Source organism: Schistocerca americana, chromosome 3 (assembly GCF_021461395.2).
Source record: "Schistocerca americana isolate TAMUIC-IGC-003095 chromosome 3, iqSchAmer2.1, whole genome shotgun sequence".
NCBI lineage: Eukaryota > Metazoa > Arthropoda > Insecta > Orthoptera > Acrididae > Schistocerca > Schistocerca americana.
In genome coordinates this window covers 378,777,536-378,795,192 of record NC_060121.1, presented here as the reverse complement: position 1 = coordinate 378,795,192, position 17,657 = coordinate 378,777,536, and the positions used below count along the sequence as shown (strand labels likewise).

The following is a 17,657-nucleotide window of genomic DNA, read 5'->3' as shown; positions in this document are numbered from 1 at the left end:
TTACATTTATTCATGCGCATATCACAGTGTTTCTATATTTTTGTCCAACCCCTGTAGATGATATGGAGTACAGCTGTTCTGTACAATATTCTGACACATAATATAATTTTTCTGTATAAGTGCAACAGTTTTTCCCTCTATTTAAAAAAAGAAAAAGTAACTAAACTACCTACCAGTAAATGAATTGGTGATGATTTCACATGAATAGAGGCTTCTACCTATTTCTAGAAGTGTTACTTTTTCAAAGATTAATACACACCTGTGGGGCAACACCATTTAGTACTCCAGTCACCCGCGGATTTTCAATTGCATAAAGAAGTAGATTTGTTAAGTCATGAATATGAATCCATGGCATGAACTGTGATCCTGAACCAACAGGTCCACCTAAACCCAGGTAGAATGGAAGATAAAGCTGCTTTATCATTCCACCATTTCTTCCCAGGACAACACCTAATCACACAAAACTTAAAATCAGTATTATAATTAAAATTGTATAAATAATCAACATCATATCATGCATCTCAAGAAACACATACATATGTGAAATGATAGAAACTTTGATTTCTTTGTCTTTGTCCCCTATCAGTTATGCTTCAGTTACATGACTACCTCTCTCTCTCTCTCTCTCTCTCTCTCTCTCTCTCTCTCACACACACACACACACACACACACACACACACACACACACTCCTTGTACACGGTTTTCCAGTTTTGATATTATTTTATATGTAGTATTCCTAATCTTTAATGAGGCAACTGTTACCTCAGCCCACAAAAACTTTACTAGCCATTTCAGTTTTGTCTGACATTATTTTAAGAATGCAAAATTTTGGGTTTCACCATCATCTTACTTTTATACAGATTTCACTTTTGAAGAAGCCCAGGTCTACATTTTGAATAGTGTTTTTCAATTACTAGCCATTCTTACCTGTTAAGTTAAAATGTTTTGATTCACAGTTGCACTTGCTGATAATTCATGCCAGAAATTTTTTTAGACGCATATTTTAACTCTGACAGTATATGCAGATATAATTGTTACATTACACATTCCCTATTTTTGTCAACAACATTGATATATATGTCATAGGCAATGATAAGTATAACTGCAATATAAGTAAAATAAATGTATCAACTGAAATTTTGGACTGACTGTTACCTGATCTCACTATGGTTTGACGAACACCTGAATCTGCTGGCAGTTTTGCGGCAGCTTCCCATTCGTGACATAATTCTGACAAAAAATCAAAGCTTTTTACACTACTCTCTTCATCGTATTCCTCTGATGGACTTGGTTTATAAATACCTGTAAATGGACTTCTGATAGTAAGAGGTGGTGTGATAATAAGAAGAGTTTTCATTTCCATATACCTAATAATTGCATACCTACACCAGATATTGTAACAAAAACTTTAGGTTTGTTGGCAGATTTTGTTATTGAATGTGCTAAAGACTGTGTAGTATTTACACGACTTGACCAAACATTCTGCTTAAATCCAGGTGTCCATCTCCTTGTGGGGTCTAGAACATTTTGCCCTGCTAAATTCACAACTGCTGTTGTATTATCAGGAAGACCACTTTTCTCCAAATCACCCTGAAATCAATGTAATAACATACAGAAGTATGAATCTGGACACTGTTCTCAACTAAAGGAAAACAAAGAAATAATTTTAATATTATGAAAACTGCCTCCTCTTAATTCAGGATCTACAGATATAAGTTGTATGCAAATTCTTCCCAGTCAACCAGTCATTGCCAGATGCATTCACATAGTGAAAACAATAAAGTACAGTAATGACAGTCAAGTAGGCAGTGACAGTAGCAGAATTATAAATGAGATCTTCCTATCTGACTACATTTAAAAACTTGTACAGAGGCAGCCTTGCGCTCAATGTTAAAATGCACCCTGTCAAGGACTGTGTAATTGTGTTCATCTGCTAACACAACACTCATTTGCCAATTTCAGTGCTTTGCTAAGAGTGGCAGACTTAAGATTTACAATGCCTAGATATTTTTATTATGTAACTTTGTGCCAGGAGATTCAGATTATCTGATTATCTAGATTCAAGGATTGAAGATTCATGTGAATTGTATGACAACAGGCAATTTTCATAGGGGTAAATAGGCATCTACTCTTACAGCAGGTAGACACTGCTAATCTCTGATAAATATCAGTGTGCTGCTGTCAATATTAAGCAAACAGTGGGAGATGATTAGCAGCTATTTAATGTAACTGAGAAAGCAGCAGCTTTTTTCAAAGAAGTAGCTTTCCTTTGAATTTTACTGTGTTAAAATTACTCTGAGTCCAAATAGTCTACAGCAGTTTAAAAATCATTAACTATTAATTTAGTTTCTATGAGCTGTTTCACTAATATATGTTTTGATTTGCTCCATGTCATTGAAGTTTCTCCCTCATATTCTGATTGATGGTGATAATGAAAGAATTAAGGACTGGATCAATTGCACTATCTTATGGTACAGTATATGTAAATAAATCTAGAATAGGACCTAAAATCAGATAAAGATGTTTTGTTGTGAATAATTTTACTAATTTACAGCTTCTGATCATATTTCTACAAGTTTCCTGTAGGCTTCAGTGTCTTTAGACATAAAATGAACATTGAGCTGAAAGAAGACCATATTTTTTTGATTCTTTTTATAAAACTGTAATTTTATAATAAGACATCATCTTTGAGATATTTCTTGAGCATAAACTGATCAAAAAATTTTTGCACCGCCCTCATGACTTGCACAATTTGTTTTGTTTTTTTGATTTGGAAACATATTTCTCAATGCTGTTTTGACCTCAGGAAATTGCTGTCTACAACCACCTGGAGATCAACAGAATGTGCTGTGCCTCCAAAAATGAACAGAACAATGCCACTTTGTACACTTTTCATTCTGTCAACATGCCTCATTGGGTCACTTCAGGGATACGGCAAGCGTGCATGGTCACATTTCAGCAAGAAGGGTTGTTGTCATGGGAAGTTGCTTACGGAATGGTTGTATAATACAGCAGTGCCATTCACCATTCAACCACACTGGTCTGGCAGGAAAAATTGAATATCTGCATCAAAGTGGTCATCTGAGATCAACAACATCAGATGGTGACTGCTACCTAAAATTATGCCTCGTAGACATCCAAAGAGAAGGCATCAGAGCTGCAAACTGCCTTTCCGAAAGTAACTGGAAGGCTAATTTCCAAAAAGCATTTGACTTAGTGTCCCATTGCAGACTGTTAATGGAGGTACAAGCATACAGAATAGATACCCATAAAAGTGAATGAACTGAATACTTCTTAAGTATTAGAACTCAGTATGTTGTCCTCGACAGTGAGTGTTTGTCAGAGACAAGGGTGTCATCAAGGGGTGCTCCAGGGAAGTGTGATAAGACCACTCTTATTCTCTATAAACATAAATGATTTGATGGACAGGGTAAGCAGCAATTTTTGGTTGTTTGCTGATGATGCTGTGGTGTACAGGAAGGTGTAGTCATTGAGTGACTGTAGGGGGATACCAGATGACTTATATAAAATTTCTAGCTGATATGATGAATGGCAGCTTGCTCTCAATGTAGAAAAAAAAATGTAAGTTAATCCAGATTAGCAGGAAAAACAATCCCATAATGTTTAAATGCAGCATTAGTAGTGTGCTGCTTGACACAGTCATGTCAATGAAATATCTAGGTGTAATACTGCCATTCAATGGTCAGTCACAGGGGTTAATTGAAGTGCAGTGTAACCACTGTAGATCAGGTCTGATAAAAAGAATGTTGCAATTCATTCCACCTACATCTACTTACGTACTCCACATGTCACTGTACAGTGTATGGCAGAGGGTAACTTGTACCACTACTAGTCATTTTCTTTCATGTCCCACTCACTAACAGAGCAAGTGAAAATATCAGTTACCTATGCACCTCCTTTATCTTATCTTTGTCATCCATACACAGAATGTATGTTGATACCAGTAGAATGGTTCTGAAGTCAGCGTTAAATGACGGTTCTCAAATTTTCCTCAACAGTGCTTCAGGAAAAGAACATCGTCTTCCCTCCAGGTATTCCCATTTGAGCTCACAAAGCATCTCCATGATACCTGTGTGCTGATCGAACCTACTGGTGACAAATCTAGCAGTCCACTTACGAATTGCTTCGATGTCTTCCCTTACTCTGACCTGGTTGGGATCCCAACACTCAAGCAATGCTCAAGAATTGGTGGCACTAATGAACTATATGCAGTCTCCTTTACAGATGAACCACACTTTCCTAGAATTCTGCCACCTTCCTTATTACTGTCCTTATATGCTCAATCCATTCCATAATGCTTTGCAGTGTTACACACAGATATGTAATTGACATGACTGTGTCAAGCAATACAGTACTAATGATATACTTAAACATTACAAGACTGTTTTTCCTACTCATCTGCATTAACTTACATTTTTCTACATTTAGAGCAAGCTGCCATTTATCACACCAACTAGAAATTTTATCATGTTGTATTCTTCTATCTTCACTCAATGATGACACCTTCCTAAACACTGCAGCATCATCAGCAAACAGGCACACATTGCTGCTTACCCTGTCTCTCACATCATTTATGTATATATGAATAAAAAGGACACTATTACACTTCCCTGGGTCACTTCTAATAATACCCTTGCCTCTGATGGAAGACTCACTATTGAGAACAACATACTGGGTTCTTTTACGAAGTCTTTGAGCCATTCACAAATCTGGGAACGTATTCCATACACTTGTCCCTTCATTAACAGTCTGCAGTGGGGCACCATGTCAAATGCTTTCTGGAAATATATGAATATGTAATCTGTCTGTTGCCCTTCACCCATGGATCACAGGATTTCATGTGAGAGAAGGGCAAGCTGACTATCACTCAAGCGAAGCTTTCTAAATCTGTGCTGATTTTCCCTCTCAAGGAGATTTATTATATTTGAACAGAGAACATGCTTAAGAATTCTGCAATAAACCACTGCTAAGGATATTGGTCTTAATTTTGTGGGTCAGTTCTTTTAAACTTCTTATATACAGAAGTCACCTGAGATTTTTTCTAATCACTTGGGACTTTGTGTTTGGCAAGAGATTCACGATACATGCAAGCTAAGTAAGGGGCCACTGCAGTAAAGTACTCACTATAAAACAAAAATGGGATTTCACCCAGATCTGGTGACTTTCTTTTTTTCAACTATTTCAATTGCTTCTCTGCACCAGGGATGCCTGTTACTATGTCATTCATATAAGAGTCTGTAAGACAGTCAGACAATGGTATGTTTCTACGATCTGCCTGTGTGAATGATTTCTTAAATGAGGGATTTAAAAATTTAGCTTTCCTTTTGTGCCACATCAGACTGGTCAGTGAATGACTGGATAGAAATCTGTGACCTGTTTAGCAATTTTATATAAGACCAGAATTTTCTTGGGTTCTCGGCAATCTCTTTTGCTAAGTTATGACAATGGTAGTTGTATCCTTCATGCATAAATCTTTTTACAGATGCACAATTTTCTTCTTACTTTTGCCTCTTATCATCTCCACATTGCCTTTTGAACAGAGTGTGCAACAGCCTTAGCTTCCTGAGCATTTTCCGCATTTTGTTTTTAAACCAAGGTGGGTCTTTTCTATCCTTAATCCACTTACTTGGCACATACTTTTCCAGGGCATGATTTACAATCCATGTCAACTTTACCCTTAATTTGCCAATTTTCATCATACTGGAATTAAATGATGTGCAGTCATTTTCTAAGACGAATGCTAACAACCGATTATCTGCTCTTTCTAGCAAAAATTCTCTCCTAGCCTTTTTGGTGGATTTAGTAACCATTGTCGCTAAGATGACATCTTGATCTCTAATCCCTGTCTCTATATTGACACTGTTGATAAGTTCAGGTCTGTTTGAAGCTACAAGGTCAAAATATTTCCATTACGTGTGGGCCGTCAAACTACCTTCTTAAGGCAGTTTTTGGAAGAATTTTCTAAAGTTCTTCACAAGACTGCCTGTCTGTACCACCTGTAATGAACCACAGACGTCACAGTCTATATTTGGTAGATTAAAGTTGCCTCCAACTAATATTGCATGGTTTCCATACTACTGTGCATAGATTTTCTTTCAATGATTCTAAAACTGTGAAGGCAGAATCAGGTGGCCAGTGCAGACATCTGATAATTAACTTGAGTTCACGTAGATATGTTAGACCTGTCCAGATAACTTCACAGTCAGATTCAATTTCCACCTCGATAGACACAATGTTTTTGTCAACTTCATTGAACACTTGTGCCCTCCTATGGTGTCTAACCTGTCTTTGCAATATACATTCCATGCTTCACTAAATATTTCAGAGCTTTCTACTTTGGATTTTACAGTGTACTTCTTATAAAACATCCGAGCAGAAGAACTGTTAGTAATGCATAAAGCCTTTTCAAGAGTACAATGCCATTTATTAATGAAGAAGTGGTCACCCTGATCTTAACTTATGATGAACGTCACCAAAATGAATCACGAGCAGTATGGTTTTCATGGAGATCCTGTCCAACTTTGTTAATATCATCAAGTCGCAAAGTTTTGTCCCAAGAAAACATATGTGAAGGAAGACTGCTACCAAAGAAGCTACAAAAGTAGCAGTTCTTGCAGCTGTTGCAACAAATCTGGATGCTAGTTCTCATCAGGTGCAAAGAGAAGTTGCTATCAGCCAAAGATGTATTCTGTGTGTTCTTCATAGACATAAGTATCACACATTTCAGATTTCTCTGTAGAAAAATCTACATGGCAGTAATATACAAAATTGTTTTGAATACTGTTAGTGGATTCTCCAGCAAGACAATAATTTTGTGGAGAAGTATTGCTTACTGTTGCGGCCACATTTGCAAGTCATGGGGATGTAACCCCTCTGGTCAATGAGAAACCTACATTGGATTGATCAGTGGAATATGAATGTGTGGTGTGACCTTATATGACAGCACATGATCAGCTCTCATTTAATTGATGGTACCGTGTATGGGAAAAGTACACACATACTTTATCCTCATTGCTATACCCTCATCAAATGATGTGGTTCCGATATGATGGAGATCCTGTGAATAATTATTCAATACCTAGAGAGCATTAAATACCTTATTTTGAAACTGATGAGTGGGAAGAGGCAGTCCTATTCAGATATATCCTGCACGATTGCCTGACCTGATTCCTTTAGACTATTTCCCCTGGATTCATTAAAGCATGTGGTCTACAAGGAGGCTCCAAAAACTATAGAGTACAAGAGAGAGTGAATTACTGCTGCATGTAAAGAAATTACCTAGATATGTTGACAGCAATGAGTTAATTTGTGATTATGTATGCACAAAGGTGTTGTGATGCAGATGGTTCTCATTTTCAATATACTCTGAAAAACGCACCAATAGAAATGTAACACAACATAATCATGCCTTCATTCTTTTTTGGATCCTCAATGTACAGATGGAACTTGTGACCTGACCCTGGGTGTGAATGTGGTGCCAAAGAACGAACCATCCACCACATCGTCAGCGAGTGTCCATTGAGGACGTTCGCCGGCAGTGATGACTTCCTGGGGCAACACCTCAAACTGTGGAGTGACTGCAGAATCTAAGTGTGGAATTGTGACTGATGAAAATACTAGAATCTGAACTTTATGCAATCTTATTGTTTTGTAATATAGTTTTACATTTATTGTCATGTGCCAATGTTCAATTTACATTATTTTATTATTTTAACACTGTATATTCTCTTTTATGCTGTTTCCAATGTAGTTTGTCATGCCATAAGCTAAATAAATAAATAAATAAATCTTTTTTGGTCACAATGTGTGGGTTCATTTATTTCATGGATTATTTCAATGTAAGATCTTGTATCAGTGTGCAAATACATATCTTGTATACCTTTTGTTTCTTTATCATATTTGCATATTTCTTCTTAAAATAAACTGATCAAAAATATGTCATGTCTGATTCTCTCAATCCTATTTCAGTTCTTCCTGTTTCAGCAATAAGTAGAACCTTCTTTTCTGTCACACAGTTTCAATAGCTGTTACTGAGTTTTCCAGTTTGAATTGCAGGTGGCATAAAGATTTTGCTTGCTCTTTTAATTTAGCTTCAATTGAATAACCTAAGCAACAGATGCTTACTTTAGGCATAAAGCTTCAGTTATAGGTTACAAAATATTTTCTCAGTGGCATCATCTGTATTTTGTATGTTTGAGGGTCTTACAGATTCTTGTTTCTTGTTCCAGTCCTATATTTTTTTTAAAAAATCAATTTAGTATATTTTGCACTTTACACATTTTGGTTCTGACGGTGCCTATTTATGTAAAGTCCTCCTTGTAAAACTGGTTTTACACACACTGTCAGTAACAAACATTCCTGTAACACTCATATCATCTGTCAGGTGACCTGCAAATGTAAGTTCACTCTCCACATTCAGGTGACTGTGGTGCTTTGTTTTCATCATGGTTTGTCCAGTTTCAAGTGACTTAAAGTATATCTTTTTCCAACAAAAAATACTCTTTTGGTTTTATTTTTTAATATCAGGTGAACTGTTGTTAGGTGACCATACAAACGCACAGGGCGATGAGGACATTATAACACACAACATACTGTGACAGTTGGGCACTGTCTTTTTCAATAAATGTGAATCCATACTTAATATATTCTTCATTATAAAATCTTCTTTTAGATGACATTTTCAATCAGTGTACAAATTCAATAAAAATACTATTTACTTCTACAGAACATGACAGGCGTCATAATGAGCAGATTGCAGACTGAAGAATGTGTTGTGTCAACAATAATTTGGTGACACATGAGGCAAAGCTGATGCTGCTACTCTACAAAAATTGTGTGTCATAAATGTGGGGATATATATTGTTTGAACACTGATGTATTTTGTATCCTCCTCCTCAAAACTAATGTTTCCAAGTTGTGCAGATGGGAAATTTGCCTCTACATAGTTAGTCTTTCCCTGATTTGCCTTCCTTATTTCCCTCCCACAGCCTTCTTCTTCCCTTTTATTTTCATTTGACTACCTTATATATTCATTGTAATTTATAAGAAATGGAAGGAGCGAACATAACCACTCACTGCACATTTGAGGTATTCTAGCAACTGTTAAGTGGTAGCCATTTGCTCAGGTGGTCAGCTAGTTGCTGATTGCGACTACATTAAATACTGTGCAGAAGCTACAGCAGACTTGGTGTAGTTCATGCCTGCTTTCACAATTAGCCTTGCCTCAGATAAGCTATGTACACAATGTGAAAGAACTGAACTGGTTGATTTTGGGGGAGAGGACCAGACAGTGAGTTTAAATCACAGAATATCTAAATAAGGATGGCCAAATGCAGGTTTGAACTGTTGTCCTCCCGAATGCAAGTCCAGTGTGCTAGGAAATGAATGTGCTATGGAGGTGCAAAGAACAGTTCTTGGAGTTCAGGGGTTCAGAGCAGATGTGGCATAAGAATGGACCAGAATGTTGTGCAATGAAGTACACTTTGGGAGATCTGACAAGGAGTCTGAGAAAAATGGTCCTCATTTCAGGCCAAAACAAAAGCTAGACCCAGTCCTGGCAGAGGACGTGGATAAGTTCTTCCATCCTGAAGTGATATTGTATAATGATGGGAGGCATAAATTAGTGGCATGAGTGGATATGGCATAGACAATTTGCTTGTGGGCTACATTTGGAGGGTAGACCCATATGTACAACATAAGTTGGCACTTTACTGGGAGCAGAGGAATAGTTGGAATTCAGATCACTCCAGGCCACTGCACTTTTTTTTCTGTCTGTTGCTAATGCTGGCAATGAAACAATAAAATGTGTCTTAGTAGTATAGAATTGCAGGACATACTGCAAATGCAGTGTTGATTCCAGCGTGGTGCTAGTCCTGTGAGGAGGCAGCAGGGCTAGTTCCCCCTGCACCTCTGCTCTCCTCACACCACTCTCTATAGTAGTTTGTGTACTAGGCAGTGACTGTGAGCTTATGTTTCCAGCATCCCCCTGAAAAGTGTCAAGTTATATTGTCCATATGGTACTTGTCTACGAAGGCCCCAGCAAAACTTTCAGCACACTGGGCAAGGAATTGCTTGCCACTGCAGATGTACCATCCACAGGTGACAAGCCTGCACAGTAGAAAGTTTCTGGTGTGGAGGGGACGAAAGCTATCAAAGCGGAGGTATCAAGCCGTTGGAGACAAGTGAAAACCAAGGGTCTGAGCTAGAGCAGGTAGGTGTGGCACTGATACTACTGATTTCTTAGAAAATAAAACTCAAAACTACTGACAGACTGTGTTTGTTTATCTCCGAACGTACGGATGCTACCACTTCATAATATCTACCTACCGTCCACAATGCGCTTAATGGAGGGAATATTGTTTTTATGGGATATGTACATGTTATTTTGTTGTAAGGCAGTTACCACGCAGATGTCTACTGGGGGAGGGGGAGTTGGAATAAGGAGGGAGATGGATGCTGGGGAGAAGTTCAGGGATGGACATAGTTATCTGAGGAGGCATTGAAGGCTATTCTGGACTTCTAGAATGAGAAGATTGTGGCAGGTAGTTGGTGGATGTCTTCTGTCAGGTAATCACTGCAGTTCAGCAAGACAGTGGTGGAGAATGATCAAATCATGGTGTGTTTTATGGTTGTGAATAGCAACTGCTTCCTCCACTGAGAGGTTTGTGTTTTTGAAAAGAAAGGTAAGAAGATTAGGGTCTAACATCTCATCAGCAATGAGGTCATTAGAGACAGAGTGCAACTTTGAATGGAGAAAGGAAATTGGCTGCATTCTTTGCAAAAGAACCAATCCACTATGGGGAACTATGGAAAACATAAATCTGCATGACTGGAGAGGGATTTAAACCACCTTACAAATGCGAGTCCAGTATCTTACTACTGTGCCATTTCATTTGGTTTTGGAAAAGGACCTCGGAGAGGAAGGTGAAGCCAGGTGGGAGATATGGAATTTTTAGAAGGTACCAGAAATGGTCAGGTGGGAGTGTTGGAGACTCATAGTTAGGTGGAGTTATGAAATGGAAGGTTGGATTTTAGTCAGTTTTGGTCAGAGCTGTTGGTGGCAAAACAGTGTAGGGGCCGAGTGAAGGAGAACAGCTCTTTGACCAGTCAGTTGTGAGTGAATTTGGGTGTGGGACTGAAATGAGATGTTTGGAAAGGACTGAAACTTCAATGGAATGGAGGTTCTTAGTGGAGAGGTTGACACCTATTTTGGGCTTTGCAGGATGATGAGAGGAAATTTCAGGGGATGTGGCAGATGGAAGAGGCCAGTAAATTGGGATTTAACTGCAAGGAGGAGTTGGCCAGGGAGAGGAGGGAGGAGGAGTGTTCATTGGAAGTAACAAAGTCCCTGTTGGGTAGGGGTATTCCCAATAAGATCTATCCTACTCAGCTCCCACCAAAGCGGTCACATCAAACACAGACTCTGTTGTAACTTTCGCACAATCTTTTATGTGAGCATGACCACCAACCATCTCTCTACCAAATTATTGGCCACTATTGCCAAGGGGAAAGTTGACCTCCCAACAGAACGTCATGCTGCTTGACGTAACATCTTTGTTTTGACTGTCTGCTACACAATCTATGTGATCTAGATTCTTTCTTTCTTTTTTTATTACTATTTATTTTATGGCCTTCATTGTATCACTCTAGTCAAAAATACAAAGTTCGAAACAAGTTGTTACATAGGGATACAATTTGGTTCAACAATAACTTAATATGATATTTAGGTAATATAATTATTAGAGTCTATTCTTATATGAAAGGTGTTTTGCTCTTCTGTCTGCCCAATATTTCTTCATTCTTTCACATATTTTCTTTCTTTCTTCATCTGAGACAACTCTTCCTGTACTCCTTTTATTGATTTTCACTTGTAGTCCGGTCTGCGGGTCTTGCAGTATTCTGGTTTTCTCTGTCTTGTTTTTTAGGTCATCTACTGTAATTTCAAGTTCTTTTATATCCTCCTTAATTTCTGTGATGCATTTAATGTCGCTCTTGCTATTTCACAATTTTTGTATTATTTTTTTTACTAATTCTGTTTTCTGGAGTTCTCATCAGATGTCCAAAGAATGAGATGTGTTTCTTCCTGATTGTGCTCATGATTGGTTCTATTTTCTTATATACTGTTTCATTTGATGCTATTCTCCAATGTCCATTTATTTTATACTGTTTATTTATACATGTCCTAATTATTCTTCTTTCTATTTTTAGTATTCTGTCAATTTCTGCTGTATTAGTTGTTTTGAAGATAGTTTTAGCTGCATACGTTATTTCCGGTTGTGTAACTGTTTTATAGTGTTTTAATTTTGCATCTATAGATAGGCTTTTTTTTGTTGTATGTGGTTTTGGTAATGTAATTTGCATAGTTCAGTTTTTTTATTCTATTCTGCCATGATGGCTTCTCATTTAGATTGTATGTTATTATTTCACCTAAATATTTAAATTTATCAACAATTTTGATTTCTTGTTCTCCTATCATAATTTTGTTTGCAAGTGGTGGATCAGTTAGCATAATCTCCGTTTTTTCAAATGATGTTCTAAGGCCTACTTTCTCTGCTATTTCTTGTAGTGATTTCACTTGTTGCCTGGCTTCTTGAACGGTGTTGGCTAGGAGAGCAAGATCATCAGCAAATCCCAAGCAGTTTAAGCTAATATCATCTTTTGCACTTCCAATTCTTATCCTTTCTGGATTGTCCTTGTACCATTCTCTCATTATGTATTCCAGTGCACAGTTGAACAGTAATGGTGATAGGCAGTCACCTTGTCTTAAGCCTGTTCTTATGAGGAATGGTTCCGAAATTTCTCCTCTAAACTTCACTTTTGATTTGGTGTTGGTTAGAGTGAGTTGTATTGTTTTAATTAGTTTTGGATGGAGTCCTAGATTTCTTAAAATTTTTAATACTGAAGGTCTGTGGAGACAGTCATATGCCTTCTTAAAATCTACAAATGTTATTGCCAGAGGTTTGTTCCGTTTCTTGTAGTATGCCATGATCAATTTTAAACTAATTATCTGCTCTGCACAGCTTCTCCATGGTCTGAAACCTCCCTAATATTCCCCTAACTCCTGTTCTAATTGCTCCTTGATTCTTTCATATAGGATCTCGGATAGAATTTTGTATATGCAATCTAGGAGAGAGATTCCTCTGTAGTTGTCTGGGTTGCTCTTATCTCCTTTTTTGTGTAGTGGGTGGATGATAGCTGTGGTCCAATGTTTGGGAAATTGTTCTGTTACCCAAATTTTTGTTAGAGCCATGTGTAAGGAGGTCTTAACTGTGTCACTTGCATATTTCCACATTTCAACAAAAACCTGATCTTCTCCACATGCCTTATAATTTTTTTGTTCTTTAAGAATTTTTTCTGCTTCTTGGAAAGTTGGAGGGTCTAGTTTGTTAGTTTTGGTTTTTATTGGGGTATTTATGTTGATTTGTAAGGGTTCTTTGTGTTCCTCGCAATTCAGAAGTTTGTTAAATGCTTTTGCCATGATTTCTGCATTTTCCTTGTTACTGTGTGTCATTCTTCCATCTTCATCTTTCAGTATTAGTGTAGGGGCCTCATACTGTTGTAGTTGTTTCCCAAAGATTTTGTAGTAGTTCCTGGAGTTGGTTTTATGATAATTACCTTCTATAGAGTTTATATCTTTATGAAATCCTCTCTTGATTCTTCTAATATTTTGAGTGAATTTTTTTGTTTCATTTTTTTAGGTTGATGGCATTTTCTTCAGTTTTATGTGTTTAAAACTTTAACCATGCTTCTTGGAATTTGTGACATTCTGATGTCCACCATGTTTCCTTCGTGGGTTCAAGGGAGCTAGATTCTCTGCTTCTTTTTTAAGATTAGGCACCAGTTGTTCTAGATCATCTGTTAATTTGATGGTTTGTGTTATTTGTTGGTACTTATTATTTTTAATTAGCTGATGTGGGTCAAACCTCCTTTTTATTTTATTAGTTTTTCCGGTCCTCTTCTTTAACGGAGTGAATTTGATTTTAATTTTAACCATATAATGGTCTGAGCCTGTGTCTACTCCTCTCAGTACTTTAACATTGTGGATCTCCTTCTGAAAATTTTTGTCCATACAGACATGGTCTAGCTGCCACTCGCCCTTCCTCCAGTCTGGGTGTTTCCATGTTTTAAGTTTACTTGGCTTCCTCTTAAAGTATGCTGATTTAGATATAAGGTTGTGTTCTCTGCAGAGTTCTACAAGTCTTTGACCGTTTTTGTTTGTAAATTTATGTGGACTCCATTTTCCAATTATATCTTTATATTTCCTTTCTTTTCCCAACTGAGCATTGAAATCTCCCAATAAGATTTTTACATTCTTTTTATTTACTCTGTTCACAGTTTGTTCTAGAAGGTCCCAAAATTTATCTACCTCCTCCTTTGTTTTTGTTAGACAATTTTTTTCATTTGTTGGGGCATGAGCATTTATTATTGTATAGGTTTTATTCATTGTTTTAAAGCTTAGAGTCGCAATTCTTGGTGATACTGTTTGGAAATCCATTACTGAATCTATTATTTTTATGTTTACTAAAAACCCTGTTCCAAACTGGGGACATTGTTTCATTGCCCTCGGTCCTGGTTCTTTTTTTAGCCTAAAGAATTTTAAATTGATGTCTGTTAGTAGTACACACAGTATCTGCTAAAATAAATCTAATGCATCCACATTTTGTCATTTATCAGCAGGTGTATGTAGGCAGTCTGTTGACACTGTGAGAAGGTACTCACTGAATTGGGTAGCCAATGATTTAAATGAGTCACTTCCCCTATAGTTATTTCCTGAGAATCCAATTTAATTTGGATCACTATTCTTATTTGTTCATTTTTAGTAATGTTTCTGCTTCTGGCAGTGTACCTGATGAGAGATCATTAATGTACACAAGAAAAAGCAATGGCCCTAAGATGGATCCTTGTGGGACACCACATGTAATTTCTTCCCATTCTGATGATGACTGGTAACTTAATTCACTAGTCCCTTGCACTGACACCCTTTGTTTCCTGTTAGCAAGGTATGACTTGAATCATTTTGCAGCACTGCCCATGACGCCATAGAGCTCTAATTTATTTAAAAGGATGTTGTGGTTCACACAATCGAATGCCTTTGACAAATCACAGAAAATACCCGCTGCTTGTAACTTGTTATTTAATGAATTAAGTACATTTTCACTGTAGGTGTAAATAGCCTTCTCGATATCAGAACCCTTCAGAGATCCAAACTGTGTTCTTGATAATATGTTATTTGTGGTCAGATGGTTGAGAAGCTGCCTGTACATTACTTTTTCTAAAATTTTTGAGAATGCTGGCTTAACTTTGCATATTTCAACCAGTCAGGAAATATTCCACTGATAAACGACTGATTACACAGATATTAATATAATAGAGGGAAACATTCCACGTGGGAAAAATTTATCAAAAAACAAAGATGATGTGACTTACCAAACGAAAGTGCTGGCAGGTCGAAGGACACACACATACACACAAAATTCGAGCTTTCGCAACAAACTGTTGCCTCATCAGGAAAGAGGGAAGGAGAGGGAAAGACGAAAGGATGTGGGTTTTAAGGGAGAGGGTAAGGAGTCATTCCAATCCCGGGAGCAGAAAGACTTAAAGACCTTAAAGACGGAAAGACCTTAAAACCCACATCCTTTCGTCTTTCCCTCTCCTTCCCTCTTTCCTGGTGAGGCAACAGTTTGTTGCGAAAGCTTGAATTTTGTGTGTATGTTTGTGTTTGTTTGTGTGTCTTCCGACCTGCCAGCGCTTTCGTTTGGTAAGTCACATCATCTTTGTTTTTTGATTACACAGATAGCTTAATATGTTACTCAACTCAGAATCACATTCTTTAATTAACTTTGTTGATATTTCATCATACCCACTAAATGTTTTTGATTTCAAAGATTTTATGATGGACATTATTTCTGAAGGGATAGTGAGGGTCAAATTCATATTATGGAAGTTACTTGAAATGTCCGGTCTGAGGTATCCCATGGCAGCATCTACAGAACCTGACAACCCCATATTTTCAGTAAAGCTCTTTAATAAAGCCTTTCTCCAAAGAGCCTAAATCACAGGTGCCATCACCGAGCTCTGCATTTGGGTTAAAAATACTATTTATCCCATAATAAACACCAAAAAAATTCTTTACCAGTCGTGGTACTCCCATCCCATGACTGCTACACAGCAATTAGGCCATCTTTGCCCTTCTACCTCCCTCTTTTCTAACCTTAACTTCAACCTTATGGCCTTTACTGTCAGACTGCCGGCCGGTGTGGCCGTGCGGTTAAAGGCGCTTCAGTCTGGAACCGCGTGACCGCTACGGTCGCAGGTTCGAATCCTGCCTTGGGCATGGATGTGTGTGATGTCCTTAGGTTAGTTAGGTTTAATTAGTTCTAAGTTCTAGGCGACTGATGACCTCAGAAGTTGAGTCGCATAGTGCTCAGAGCCATTTGAACCATTTTGTCAGACTGCTGCTGAACTCGTTGGGTTATCTGTATGATTTAGATCTTGGACTTAAGATTTTCCCTTAGGTAGTACATTTCCTTCTAGACATTCCTACTTTTGAATCAGCAGACTCAATAAATGAAATGATAGGAAAGCCAGAACTAAGTGTCAGTGCTGCATGTTTCCACACACTGTAGGTCACTAATCCTTCCCGGTAGATTGGAACTGAATACCTAATTAAGATTCACATCTGCAGCTTTGCCTTTCACAAACAGTTTTCTATCATTTGAGCATACTCTATGGATTCATTCAATGCTTCGCTACAAGTGCCTCTTTCTTACTCTTCCAAATTCCACAGAGGCCATCCTGTGTAGTTCATTGTCATACGAGAGAGATAATGCCAAACTCAAGCTTTGACTCACTGTGTGAGGCACACTTTAATGATTCGTGTGGTGGACTTCTTTCTATGGAAGGCAGAAATTTTGGGAAGAAGTCATAGTCATTAATCATTTTTAGTTTGTCAATTAAGTAAATTTCAGAAGCTTCAGACGTGTCTAAATTTACGACAATGTAATCTATTTATAATAGATATTTTATGTGCTGCATTCCTTCCTGAGCCAAATTGCGTAGTACTCTGAAGAATGAATGATGTACTATGGGCTGAAGAATGGGTTAACTAAAGCCTCTGATACTGTCTGTATTGGACCAACAATGTCACCAAAGTGGTGGACATAAATGACTCATCAAAATCCAATATGTTTAAGAGATGCACCATAATAAGACTTAGTTTTTCTCATGACATCATATATGCTGACTTTGCAAACTCACAACTACACAGTCAACTTTCAACCTAATGCAGAGCTCGGGTTACGCCAAAGACATTTGTCAAACCTACAAATCAAAAAATATAGACACAAAACAGTTATTGTCAGTATTCTGTTATCTTCTTGTTGAGCTTATATGACATCACATGCCACTACACATCACAGCTCAGAGCCAACATCTGGTATTGGAATGTTCAGTTGACCAAACTAGTTGGACAAAGTTTGATTATAGCTGGAAAAGAAAGGAAGAAAGATCAGAGTTTAATGTCTTGTTGACAGTGAGGCCATTACAGATGGAGCAAAAATTTGGATTGCACAAGGATGGGGAAGCAAACTGGTTGTGCTCTTTTCAAAGGAATAATTCTGACATTTGCCTGGAGCAA

At 37.5% G+C, this 17,657-nt stretch overlaps 1 protein-coding gene across 2 annotated transcripts in view; it reads right to left on the bottom strand.

Moving 5' to 3' along the window:
- The window catches only part of LOC124605702 (epimerase family protein SDR39U1), a 43,010-nt gene that overhangs the window by 23,316 nt on the left and 2,037 nt on the right, over positions 1 to 17,657 (bottom strand). For both annotated transcript variants that reach the window (XM_047137563.1, XM_047137564.1), the window contains exons 3-5: positions 1,384 to 1,591; positions 1,157 to 1,303; positions 260 to 450 (exon numbers count right to left, since the gene is read on the bottom strand). In XM_047137563.1, coding sequence (XP_046993519.1) covers positions 260 to 450; positions 1,157 to 1,303; positions 1,384 to 1,591 — 546 coding nt within the window. The remainder of the gene's footprint in view (positions 1 to 259; positions 451 to 1,156; positions 1,304 to 1,383; positions 1,592 to 17,657) is intronic.